Here is a 13,601-nt window from a genome sequence, read left to right on the forward strand (position 1 = left end):
GACCTCAGAAGATGATTGGTGAGGGGAAAGGTAGTAATGCTCCTAGGTTTCCAGGTGTAACTGCTTGTAACTCATTACTCTTCATAAGAGATGGTGGCATGGTCAGGTTTTACTGCCTTCCCTAAAAATTGGTATGCCAAACCTTGATACACTAGTCATAGAGGCTGAAGTAAAGATTTAACATGCAAGGATCCTCAGCATTACTGCTGATAATAACTAATTATTCGTGGGGAAGGGGAGCGGAAAGAAAAGGTTGGGGGACCCCACCACGGGGGGCGGGGTGTGTGTGTGTGTGTGTGTTTGTTTCCAGTTGTAATGCCTGCCTTCCTCATACAGTTCAACTCTTATGGAGTTTTCCTTGTGAATCAGGTAGATGCAGCTGTTGCATCTTTTAGAATCAAGAAAACATCAGAGTATCCACGTGTGGCTTCAACAAAATCGTTCTTTGCAATGGTAAAGGTTTTTCTTGTCAAGTTGATTTCAATTTGGTTAGCATAATTATATTACAAGTGCAATCTAGTGTTTCACGAACGTGGAACAGAGGGAGGCTTATGTGCATCAATGGCTGTTGTTACTTGTCAATGCTGAAGCAATGATTTTCTAAAGATTTGACATGCAATCTAGTATTGGATAAACTCCGGATTGAAGGAGGCTTGTATGTATCAAAGGCTGTTGTGCCTAAAGATTTGCCATGCAATCTAGCAGCAGTAGAACTCCATATTGAAGGAGGCTTGTATGCATCAAAGGCTGCTGTCGATCCTCAATACTGAAGCAGTGACTGCCTAAATATTTGTCTTTTTGGTCTTTGAAGTTTTATTTTCATTTTTCATTATTGTTTTTTCTTCTTCTGCACATAGAAAGGGAACATATTCCTGAGAATCATGAAAATAAAATGCTTGCACACCCAGATTTAAATAGACATTGAGTGGAGCATTGTGCAAGAGAGGTGTCTAGCCTTCTCGAGCACCAAGCAATATCCATAGCTCAGGAATAACACATAAAAAGAGTGCACAATGTATTGAATCCTTATCAGTGCCAAATAGCTCAATTGTTGACTGGTTCTTAGCTCAATAAAAACGATCAATTATTGATGTACCCTTAACTAGGTAAGGTATACATTGAATATAGGCTCTGAAGAAATGCACATTCTTGAAGTGTTCAACTTTCATGAATGCATGAGTATAGAGACGAGGGAAGTAAAATTTATCATTCCTCATCTCTTTGAATTCACGAGGGTAGAGACTTAAAATCACCTCATGTTTTACCTTCCATCATAATGATCACTGTACATACCCAAATTGATTTCACTTGTGTGAGTAACAGCTGAATCTGATGGATTGCTGTAGCAGTATCGGCATTGGAGGTTTGGCATGACTGAGGTCACACTTAATCCTGACAGGAAGAGGTGTGAAAGTTAGGGGAGAGCCTCTTGGGAGGAGGGGCAGTGAGTGGGAAGATATAGTGAGACCATGTTTTAATGAGACTTCAAATGAAGGGAAAGGATGAGATTATCAGGATGAAAGGAGTGAAGTATAAGTTATACTTCCTTACCTTCCTACTTGGAAGTAGTGAGACTATGATAGTTCTTTACCTTTGACTGATGCACAGCTGTTTGTGAGATCTTATGTTTATTTCCTTGAATGAGTAAATGGTGCTATGAGAAATTATGTTGAAAGGAGCTTGCCTTTTCTAAGTAAGTTGCATTAGTCATTCCATGTGTGGGCTTTTATTCTACTAGCTACCTCTAAGTTTGTTACTCCAAGAGCTGAGAGGTTTAAGTTCAGCTCATGAATACCTTTCCCTCATCCAGCAGAAGAACAGAACACTCTGTAACCAAGTATGATCCGGGCTTTGCCACCACTGAAATTTGTGGGCTGTTCATAAGTTGCGACTCTACAAAGTATGGAGTCACTTATGAGTTAACAAAAAAAAAAAGAGGAGGTATGGATAAAGGTCTGAAGGTCATAAACAGTATGCCACATTACAGTTTGAAGATTCTACTGCTATAGCATGGATAGACCTGAGGGTCTTGATCTGACTGCAATCTGTAGTTGATGCTGACTTTCATTGCATGGTCTGAAGGTTGTGTGTACATGAAGTGGATAGCTTTTCAATGAACTGGATGTTTTGTGATTTTTCTGGTGAACTGAAGGTTGTGTGTACATGAAGTGGATAGCTTTTGAATGAACCGGATGGTTTTGGTGAGGTTCCATTCTTATATTAGCAAGTAATATGGATGTACATGAATTCATTCTCATATGCAGAAGTAACAGGGATGCTGTCTGTTTCTGCAAAAGGTTGTATGCCAGTTTCAATATACAGGCTTAATTCTGGATATTGGCATGGCACAACTTTGCTTTGCTTGTGCTAAAAGCTGTAAGGTTGTAGATTTGAGGCTGTTTTGTATTTTGGTTTTGGCTCTCTTTTGCAGGCAAGGCCAGATGAGCTCTCACTCCATCAATTTGTTGCATTATATAATGCCTTGTGTACAAAGGTAGAAAATCCTTGCATAGAGCACCTTGTGGAGAAGGATCTGGAACACTCTCTGCTCTTATTATGAGCTGGGACAATTACTAGGAACATGTGAAGAGAAATGCCAAGTTCGAAGACTCTATTCCTTGGTGGAGTCATGATTGAATGGATAGGCATCAATTTGTCCCTGCTAAATCTTCTCTAGTATGTACTGAGATCTTTTGTATACATCTGTCAAGTAATTTGCCTTTTTAAAAGAGTATTTGTGGCTACAATTCCTTGGTTAGACTGTAGGTATGGTGCAAGAATGCGGGACCAGGGCCTTAGCATTCATCAAGTTGTCCCTGCTAAATCTTCCCTAGTATGTACTGAGATCTTTTGTACACATCTGCCAAGTAATTTGCCTTTTTAAAAGAGTATTTGTGGCTACAATTCCTTGGTTAGACTGTAGGTATGGTGCAAGAATGGGGGACGGGGGCCTTAGCATTCAGACTATTAGGCTGTGCACAGCGATCATTTCTGGCAAAAGGTTTTATTCGTACATAAGGGGTCTACTAATCTATGGAAAATGAAGCATCTCCATTGCACCACCCCAAACTGAACACTGCTGCTCTCCCCGTGGATAATTTGTCAAAATGACTGCAAGGGAATATAGGAACACACAAGCCTTGGATGACCACTGCAAAACTCGTAGCTCATAGCTCTACTATTCAAGAAAGAAGATGAAAACTAGGTTGACACAAGCAGCCATGCAGTGAGTTTATATGATAAACATGGAAAAACATGCATGTAGCCAAAGTATCATTCTAGTCACTTTGCTAAAACATAGTGTAAAAGATGTGGACACAAATTCAATACTATTTGTGTTTGATTACACTAGGCTTGTACAAATAAGTATTGGAAATAATTATGTCAACGTCCACTTGTAGTTGGTCGAGGTTGAGGCACCTTCCCTAACACATAATATCATTGTACCTAAATGTGCTTTCTACGAGAATGGGAGTTTAGAATATTCACAAATCCAAATAGTACTTTGACCATTGGTGTGGATAGTAAAAGTAGATAATTGATCAACACCCAAATAGACATCCTTAAACTTAGTTGTTGTCGTGGAGGAGGATCTATACCTAGCTTTACTAGTGTAGATGGGAATGCTAGAAAGAATTGTGTGAATATATAACCAATGTGGCCATTGGTCCCTTGGTAGCGATTGATCATATGAAGGATAGAACTCGATAACTTCATATGATTGTTAAGGCAAAGTAGGAATAGTGTGAGCTATTGCTTAGACTTCAAGACATTTATAAAAGTTTGGTGGAAGCAATGGTAAAAGCTTGGGCAAAAAAATACATCACATTCTACGTGGTAAGTTTAATCTTTTACAACTCTATCTCACAAGAAGATTTTGTGGTCATGACTAGTTTTTTTCCTTGTGCAACATATTTCATTGAGATGTAGCATATGCATTGTTGACAATTGTAGATCTTTTTTTACATGGAATATATAAGGTGTGGAGAAATTTCAGTACCAAGCAAGAATATTCTACATTAGAACCACAAGACATGGTGGAAAATTAAAAGCAAAATCTTCAACATTTTCTATGTAAAATAACATTGATGTCTAGAATCATTTGACACTCCACTCTGTCTAACCATAATTCTTTTAACTTGTTACTTTTGAACAATTATTTGTTAAGTTACTTAGTAAACTAATTTTTATTAATATTGTTAAATGAAAACTTAGATTAGATATTAGTGACTTATCATGTTGTAGCATGTTAAGGTCATTATGAACTTGAAAAAGAAGGCCAAAGAGTAGTAACAGAGATTAGGGAGAGATGGGAGAGGAGGAAAAAATGGTTAAAAATAATTAGTGATAGATTAATGATAAATTAGGAAGGAGAAATGAATGATTAGTGATAAGCAAAAAAAAAAAACACAAACACAAATTAGTGACAAGGTTGGAGAAGAGAGATGGATGTACATTGGAGGAAGAAGAGAGAGAGACAAATTAGTGACAAGGTTGGAGGAGAGAGATGGATGTAGGTTGGAGAAAGGAGAGAGACGGAAACAGATTAGTGACAAGGATGGAAAAAGGAGAGAGATAGATGTAGACAAATAAGGTTCGAGGAGTGAAGCTAGTTGTCGATTCAGATTTGAAGGGTTCATAGTGTAAAAACCCCTTATATACCCCTTCTGTGAATTTCGAAGGCAATAGTTATATCCCTTCTATAAATCTAAATTTCAAAGAGAGTGCATTTTTATGGCCCCATCTATATAATTCAAATTAAAGCATGATGATTCAATACTTTAGCCATGGAATTTTCACTATGAGGAGGAGCCTGAATATAAAGGACAAAAATATGCCATAAATGGAAGCAGATTGACTTGCATAAAATGCTCAAATAAGCATCATAATGGTCACAATAAAATGTCTAAAATATCTAGAAATATCAAGTATGAACTAGATTCACACGAGCTAACCAGACGGCTAACACCCTCTCTCAGATCATGGGTGATCTGATACAATAGAATGATACAATGATAATGACTCACATCATAGTCCATACAACAAAGACCACCAAAATAAGACCATGGAAACCCAAGTACTGGGTGATGAAGCCACTACCAAGGTGCCTCAAAGAGAACCTAAGTGTCAATGTCGAGCATCTAATACAAGACCATCCTATCAAAAATGCCCCTAAACATACGTGACCATGGATTTTTGCCTTTGGCCAAGACCGCCAAAGTGTCGCCTCATATGAACTCGAACTAGAAGCCAAAACCGCTCTCTGTCAAATAACAACCCATCATGAACCTAGATGTCAATCCTAACTCTAGGATTTCAAAACCTGTCAGACTTTAGTTGATGCGGCAAGGACATCCCTCTCTAGAGCCTGTACACCTATATATATGTATAGATAAGGCGTAATTGCCCCATCTCGCCACCTACTCATGCTCCCTCTCTTGCGCTAGAGAGTCGTGAGGGATGATCGCATCACCGATACTAGAAAGCAGGAAGGGCCGCCAAGCCCTTTCTGCGGTCTGAACAAGATGATCATGTCCGCCCCTTGGCCTTGGCTAGGATCCGAGTCAAAGTCAAAGAAAGAGGACGACTGAGCAGAGGAGTTAGGATCTTGCTTCATCTTCATCTCCGCCTTCCTTGAAGCCGCCAACTCTTTTCAATCCTTGCACAAATGTCCATTCTTACCAAAATGATAACACTGGGATGGGCCTTCAACTCCTTCCTATCACCCCTCTCTTACGCTATAAAGGCCTCACTGGATCCACCAAACAAGGAGGGAAGCCTCTCCTATAACCGCAAAGACGTCTCATGCTCAAGTAACATCGAGGACGTATGTAGAAAACTGACAAGTGTCAATGTTGTTTGAGCCCACAAAGCATTGGCCACTCCATTAAACTCTAGAGGGAGCTTGTAGAGCACATTCCCCACAAGATGAGCCTCTGGAAGGGCGGATTGCATATGTTGAAGCTGGTCCTATACTAGTGTGACATGAAGTAAGAAAGACCAAATCATATACTTTGGCTCGAACTTCATCTGTCTGAGCTGTTCATAAAGAGTAATGTCATGCATAGGTAAGGGAGTCTCATACAATATTTGAAGCTTTGCCCAAATTGCAGAAGTCGTGCAGGAGATGACTATTAGAAGAACTTTTTTGGAAATGCAGTGAAGAATGACAGAATATGCACAAGCATCATCAGTATCCCATGTGAGCACAACTTCTTCATAATTGTCCTAGTCAAAATCAGCTTGAAGAGGAGTAGGATGCTCACAAGCTCCAAATACAACATATCATAACCGCTTTTACACAATTCATAACAATACTCCATGTGAGATAATCAGGGCCATGTAATTTGTCATCAATGGAACAACGAGGGGGAGCCATCTAAAGATGATAGGAATAGAAAAGAACGAAAAGCAAAGGAGGAGAAAGAGAGTATAGCCAAACCAAGAGCATAGACTATATATGACAGAGTTCACACGCAATGGATAAGGTAAAAATACGAATCAGACATAGCAAAAATCAGCCTGAAACACTTCCTCCTAGCCCTGCACAAGTAGTGAAAATGCAAAGACTAGAGTCAAAACACAGTCAATAAAACTACAATAAATGCAATCCTCATACATAAAAGCAAGTTGCCTCAGCCTATTGTCCCTAAAACACAAATGGTGGACTACAAAACACTAAGAAAAAGAGCAAAAACCAAATTAGCAAAAGATGGTCACCTAGGCTGAAAAATCAGTTTTGCAACAATCAAGAACGGGTCCAATCAGCTACAAAAAAGCCATAACGTAGACCTGAAACAGTAGAAAACAACAACACAAACTTGGATCCTAAGATCTAATACCATGTCAAAAGTGGATGTAGCAATGGAAGCATAAACAAGTGTTGTAATAAACTGCTGAACACAAGGACAAAAGAGAAACAAACAGAGAAGAACACTGCAAAGAAGAGATCTCAGAAGAATGTTCGAAAAATGGAATCCGTATACCAAACACGACACAATCGCATACAACAATGAGTCACTAGCTGCGTAGGCAATGGCACCAGCTCCCTCTCTCCAACATAACATGTAGGTGATAATGACTGATTAAGGAGGAGCTTGAATATAAATAACAAAAATATGCCCTAAATGGAGTAGCTCGACTAGCTTAAAATGCCCAAATAAATATCATAATGGCCACAATAAAATGCCTAGAAATGTTAGGTATGAACTAGACCCAGAAATGTCAGATGCAAAGTTTGTGGATATGGATACTATAGAATTGGAGGATGCATATGAAATGCTAGCACAAGGATTACAAGATACTCATGTCTTATCCGATGCTTAGGTGGATATAGATGACCAAGAGAAGCATAAAGAAGACATTGGGATGATATTGCCACTTTTCTTCCAAGGAAAAGTATGCATATAAGAGTATGGTTTAGGGATATCGACAAGGCATGACATGATTAATGGATTACCACTTGATCCAGGAAACAATGTTTGGGTTGCATGCATGATCGATTGGTTGAATATGTAGTGGTTGTTTAACCCAAGAGGGTGACATGGCTGTAGGAGATTGTAATGGACAAGCAGGGCTGAACTAAAGATGTCTAATTTTTTTTAATTAGGAGAGGATTAATGATGACTGATGCATCCAAAGTGGACTTTGATACCTGAGGAAGGGTCCTACAAAGTTTGGGTGACATCCCCGTTCAAATGCCTCCGAGATAGAGTTAGAAATGTCGATGTCTGGCTAGGATTGTATGTTGTAATGAATAGTTGTAGGCTACACATAAAATTTTGGGGGTTGATACATTCAACATTTGGTCCTAGGGTCTTGAGTAAAGTTGTAGATCGTGAGTATGGCTACAATTTTACTTTTTAAAGCTTGGCGATTCGAGTTACCATTCAAAAGATAGGAGCAATTTTTTGCAGGGTGGTGCTATAGGACAAATTTCTAGACACGATATGAGACATGCTTTGACAGAGATGTTTGAGACTGACGTAAGGGTACCAAGGATAGGGATGAGGATTGAGATATGCAAGTTTCTTCCAAATATACATAGAGGATTTTGGTGTCAGTTGATTTTGCTTCTATCTTATCTTCTGTCTTGCTCATTCTCAAGAACCCCCGCAGTTTGTGGCCGAACACACTAGCCCCTGACAATGTGGGAGCCAAAGTCTATGAAGAGGAGCTTGATGTCCATGTTACAACCAGCTAGGTGACATCTCCAAGTGCTAAAGACCTTGTGTTTACTATTCTACAGTCCAAGGCAGCCTATTTTTGCTACATTCCCTACTGCATTTTGAGCTAGACCGCAATACAAACCTACGTTTGATCCAATGGACCCTTCACACTCATTGGACGGTGCCTATATTGTCAAAATAATTTATGTCTATGGTATGAAAGCGTATTGGCCGTTTTATTTTGAGTATGTCAATGGTTTGCATACGGGATTGTGAAAGACAAGTTCTAGAAGACATTGGAATGGATTGCCCGAACTAGAACTGACAAATTTTGATCATGCTATGTTGGGGAAGGACTCAAGTAAGTTAAGAAGTGGAGTTTGCATGCATGAGACTAGAATTAGGTGGACAAGGGGGACTTAACTAAGTCTCAATAGCCTAACTTTAAAAAACAAGGAGTTTTATTTGAATGGGAATAGCTTATTCAAAAGGGGAAAAAAAAGCGACAGTGCCATTGTGGGAGGAGCATGTAGTCCTAGATGTCTTGGGGAGAACCCTCTTGTGAATAGAACCTGCAATGATCAATCTCCTACATTTTCATCATCTCATGTACATGCTGAAGACACGTTTTGCTCACCCATATGCCGAACATATGTATATACTTCGCGATTAAGCAAACAAAACAAAAAGAAAGCTAGAAGCTTTGTGCTGGGATAGCTCATCTTTCATGCAAAAGGCAGATAGAGACATTACCTACAAATCACAAATACTCCCAGAGATTGCATAGAGGCTTCAAAGTGAGAGCTTGTGACAGTGTATTGTTGTCTAAATTGGGTATGCAGCAGGGTATCTACTGTCCATAGGGTTTTCTAGATTGATTTATGGTCTTCAAAGACTCTCGTTGAATGCTATTGATGCTCTATGGTTGACAGATGATTGCCAGAACCAAAGTACATGCTTTGGAGTGATTTTTGGTAGAATATGTATGTTTTAATGCTGCTGTAATAAATTCGTCTAAAAGGGATGAAATGGATTTTGAAGGCTCATAATGGGTTAATCGAGGTATTGATGGCTTTTGATGGATGATAGCTTTTCCAGGTAATGATACCCATCATTTACCAATGCCTTTGACTGATGGCACAGGTCCCAAGGTGGCTGCTAACCCTAATTACTATTGTAATTTAGGGTTTACAGCAGTAAACTCTCTGTTGCCCACCAAATTTGGTTGTACTCTACTAGCAATGGCTGAGAATTAATGAGAATGCTTGAGCATAGACTGGAGGAGATGAGAGAATGTTGTAGAGAGAGAGAAGAATAGCTGAAATGTATCTTTTGATTCGTAGCTTTGATGACAAATCTGATGGCACCAACAGCTTCAAATGGGGGGTCCTCCTCTTCTACTGCGGCCTCTCTTGAGGTGGAAGAGAAAACCTGCTGCCCCCTGTCCTGTCGCGGTGTGCGATTAGTCATCGTCGCCTCTTAGAGCCAAATCTAATCACCTCCTCTCCCTCCACCAAGCTCCTGAATGGCTACAATCCACTTCCACCACCCTCCAATAGCCTTCTCCCTAGTTGCATGGGAAAATTTTGCCAAGTGGCAGCCTTCCTAATGCATTTTCAGCCATTAAATTAATTTTTTAGAATTAATTAATTCTGAAAATTAATTTCAGCCCTTTTGGCCCTGCCCAAAATTAAACATGCCCATTTGTAATGAAATTGGCTAGGCCATTTGCAACTTGGAGTGGTTCTCAACCTCTGTTGACCCTTAGACTAGAATTAATTAATTAATTAATGCTAGTCCCTAGTGTTACCATTGACATTGAATGGCCAAACAATTGTCCTAGCATCCAACCTAGCACCAACTGACGAACCAAAACCCAGTTGGCATAACTTAACATAACTTTTTCCTTTAACATCCACTGCATCAGGTCCTTGGCCCGTTCCCATGAAATAACTGCCATGTGCATCACATGTGCTAAACGACCTTGCACAAATGTTACTAGCAAGATTAAAGCATCTCAAAATTTCACGTCCCCGTGACAGACCTCCCCCTTGAAAACCTTGCAATCATCCTCGATTGCATTGCATTGGGCCAAAGCAAAAGTATATTGCACTGGAATTTCAATTCGGCATGACAATCACCACAACATTGGCCACTGTTGTCGAACCATTGCATATACGCAAAACTTATTGAAAATTTCTAGCCAGCAAAACATAATAGAAAACTGAAAAAAAGTCCAAAACTATTGCTAGAAACCATTGGATGCATCCATAACTCATGTTTCTCAACCGTTCTGACTTCAAAACCATAGTAAGGCATATTCTCAGCATAAACCATGGTTGAAACTGTCAATGACATTCGTTTACATGCAGCTGTCCATGAAATTAGCTGTAAACCACTAAAAATTGAGCATGACCTGATCATAAACCGATCGTGGACTGATATGAGAATTGATCACAAATGGCTGCAAATGTGACTCCAAACTGATCACAAGCTGATGGTAAAAAAAATCTGATCAGAAACTTATGCAAAAACTGATCCCAAAGTGATCATAAACGGTTCTCAAACTTATCAAAACTGAGCTGAAACTAATCAGAAATTGATCTCAAAACTGAGGCAAAAAATCATGCCAAACTGGTCCAAAAACTCATGCATAAGTACAGTCTCAGATCCGCGGTGACAACCATACTCATATACATGTATCTCATAGTGACTAGTACACCGAGTAGTGACCTCATGGCAGACATACTGTCAGCACAGTACCTTGGATGCATGCTGAATACATCCAAGATCCACTACATACGAGAGCTGTCCAAAACCGGTGGAATGGAAGTGTTACCTCCCCCTTGAGCATTAGGCAATGCTCTGGACCCCCGCTGTGCTGAACGTGAGTAAGCCCGATCCAAAGTCGGCTCTAATTGAAAGACATCGAGATAAAGTTGCAACAACTAAGGATGGTCTGCCAAGTCATCCTCTTCCATCCATTTTGCATCCATTGGTGAATAGTTTTGAAACTTCACCAAGTATCTTCTAGAAACTTTATCTTTGACCTTCCTTTCCTTATGTGCCAAAATCTGCTCGGGTACCAAGATCTCATCTAGTTCCTCAACCTCTAGCTAAATTTCAGCAGATACATCTTCTCGCACATCACCACAAAAAGGTCTCAACAAACTGACATGAAAGGCATTGTGTATCCGCCAATGTGGAGGTAATTTCAGTCGATATGCAACATTGCTGATCTTTTCTAACACTTAAAAGGGCCCATAGTATCTCATGCTTAACTTCGGATACAACCTCTCTCTTCACTTCATCTTTTCAGCCTTGCCTTTTCGAAACGCAGTAATACATAGTCACCCTCTACAAACTGCAAAGCACGACAATGGTGATCAACTGCCCACTTCTGCTCGTCCAACGATATCTGAAGTGCATACTTTATCTTTGTATAGGCTGCATCCAAGCTTTCCACAAAGCGATCAGCCTCAAATATCTTATCCTTAGTGTGCAAAATAGGTGGAATCTTCTTGTCACCCTCAACCACCTCAAATGGAGCCTTGCGAGTGGAACTATGCACCATATTGTTGTATGCAAACTCAACCAATGGCAAATACTTCTCCCACTATGTCTTGTGGTCTGAAACATAGCACCTCAAAAGATCCAACACTATGAATTTTGCTTCCTCAGACTGACCATCTGTTGCGAATGGAAGGATGATGAGGATTTCAACGTGGTACCCATATTCTCAAATAACCCCTTCCAGAATAGACTGGTCATCCGAGGGTCTTGATCACTGATGATCGACTCAGGCATACCATGATACTTGAAAATGTGCTACATAAATAATCGTGCCATATGATCAGTCTTTATCTTCTTCCTCACCAGAATGAAATGGGCCTGTTTGCTAAACCTGCAAATAATAGTCCGTATCCCATCATTCCTTGTAGGTGTCCTAGGAAGCTCAAAGTTAAAAGTCCATAGCAATGCTCTGCCAAGGCCTATCTGGAATAGACAAGGGCTGCAACAAATCCGGCATCTTTTGCCTATCATGCTTTACCTTCTGACATACGATGCATGCCCTAACATACTACTCTACATCATGCCTCAAAGCTGGTCAATAAAAGAAATGATGCCACTACCTTGACTGTGGCATCAATACCTCTATGTCCTGCATACAGAGGAGCATGACTTTCAATGATCACTCTAGGCCTCAACTGCTTTGTGACACACAGTTGTCCATGTATCATCAGAAATCCATCTCTTAGCATAACATGCTCATGCCTTGGCCATTGCAAAGCTGATCATAAAAATTAGCAAAGTCCGAATTAGCAGCATATTGCTCTTTCATGGCATCCAACTCAGTGTGATAAACCATAGTGATGGTGGCTGAAATTTGTGGCTTACGTGATAGTGCATCAGCCACAACATTCTTCTTACCATCAATGTGTACAATCTGAAAATGAAACATAGAGAGAAAATTTGCCCATCTCATATGCTTCTTTGGCAACTTTGTTTGTGTCAAAAAGTACCTCAAAGTCTGATGATCTGTTTGCACTATAAAATCGGCCCCCAACAAATAATGTTTTCATGTAGACAGTGCATGAATTACAGCCAAGAGCTCTTTCTCATAAACCTGCAAATTCCTCTCTACACCAAGGAGAATTCGGCTCTCATAAGTCACAACTCGGCCATCTTGCATAAGGACAACCCCAATGCTGTTACCACATGCATCACATTGAACCACAAATGACTTCCTTAGATCAGGCAACACAAGCAGAGGATCTAAAGTCATCTTTTTCTTCAACTTTTCAAATGCTGAAATTTCCGCTACTGTCCATCTAAATGGCATATCTTTCTTTTGCAAAGCATGCAATGGAGATGCAATTTCAGCAAACCCGCATACATACTTCCTATTCCAAGCTACGAGAAGTGAAAGGACTAGTGTAGAACACATCATATGTCAATAATAAGATATGAGAGAAGTGTCACAGCTAGGTCATTCGAAGAAATATCTGTACTAAGGGATGCAAGCTCATCCCAAATCTTCTCCATCCTGTGGATGTGATCCTACATCGTAGGGGAATTTGGGCCAGAAAGTTATCGTAGCTTCAAATCGAGAGATAATTGATGCCCAAATTTCTACATCCAAAAGAGAGATGCTAATATCTTCCAAACCTTTGTGGCAGTGCGGATACATCTAACATGCATGAGCACAAAATTTGCACAACTCAAAGAGAAAAGAGCAAGCTCTAACATTCAACTGATCCCATACAGTTGTTGAATTTGTGGCTACACCATCATGGGGATTTACAGTAGGTTGGGATACTGAGAAAGAGAATGTGGATAATGCCAAGGGTAATTAGATCATAGAAGATACAAGAGAGACATTGATACAGGTTACAGAGGATATCGCCATTCGGGATGCAAAGAAATACTGCC

The 13,601-nt window shown here is 39.9% G+C and overlaps 1 protein-coding gene across 3 annotated transcripts in view; it reads left to right on the plus strand.

Annotated features, from left to right (window-relative positions):
• Window positions 1-2,908, plus strand: part of LOC148011617 (ribosomal RNA small subunit methyltransferase, chloroplastic-like) — a 43,814-nt gene extending 40,906 nt beyond the window's left edge. Inside the window, exons 6-7 of one of the 3 annotated variants that reach the window (XM_087670654.1) lie at window positions 370-453; window positions 2,432-2,908. In XM_087670654.1, the coding sequence (XP_087526780.1) occupies window positions 370-453; window positions 2,432-2,560 (213 nt within the window). In that variant the 3' untranslated portion in view covers window positions 2,561-2,908. The remainder of the gene's footprint in view (window positions 1-369; window positions 454-2,431) is intronic. The other 2 variants (XM_087670653.1, XM_087670655.1) reach the window with 2 other exon arrangements.
• The last annotated feature ends 10,693 nt before the right edge of the window (window positions 2,909-13,601 follow it).

Source organism: Lygodium microphyllum, chromosome 28, assembly GCF_053477565.2.
Source record: "Lygodium microphyllum isolate KBCC chromosome 28, Lygodium_microphyllum_v1.1.10, whole genome shotgun sequence".
Classification (NCBI taxonomy): domain Eukaryota; kingdom Viridiplantae; phylum Streptophyta; class Polypodiopsida; order Schizaeales; family Lygodiaceae; genus Lygodium; species Lygodium microphyllum.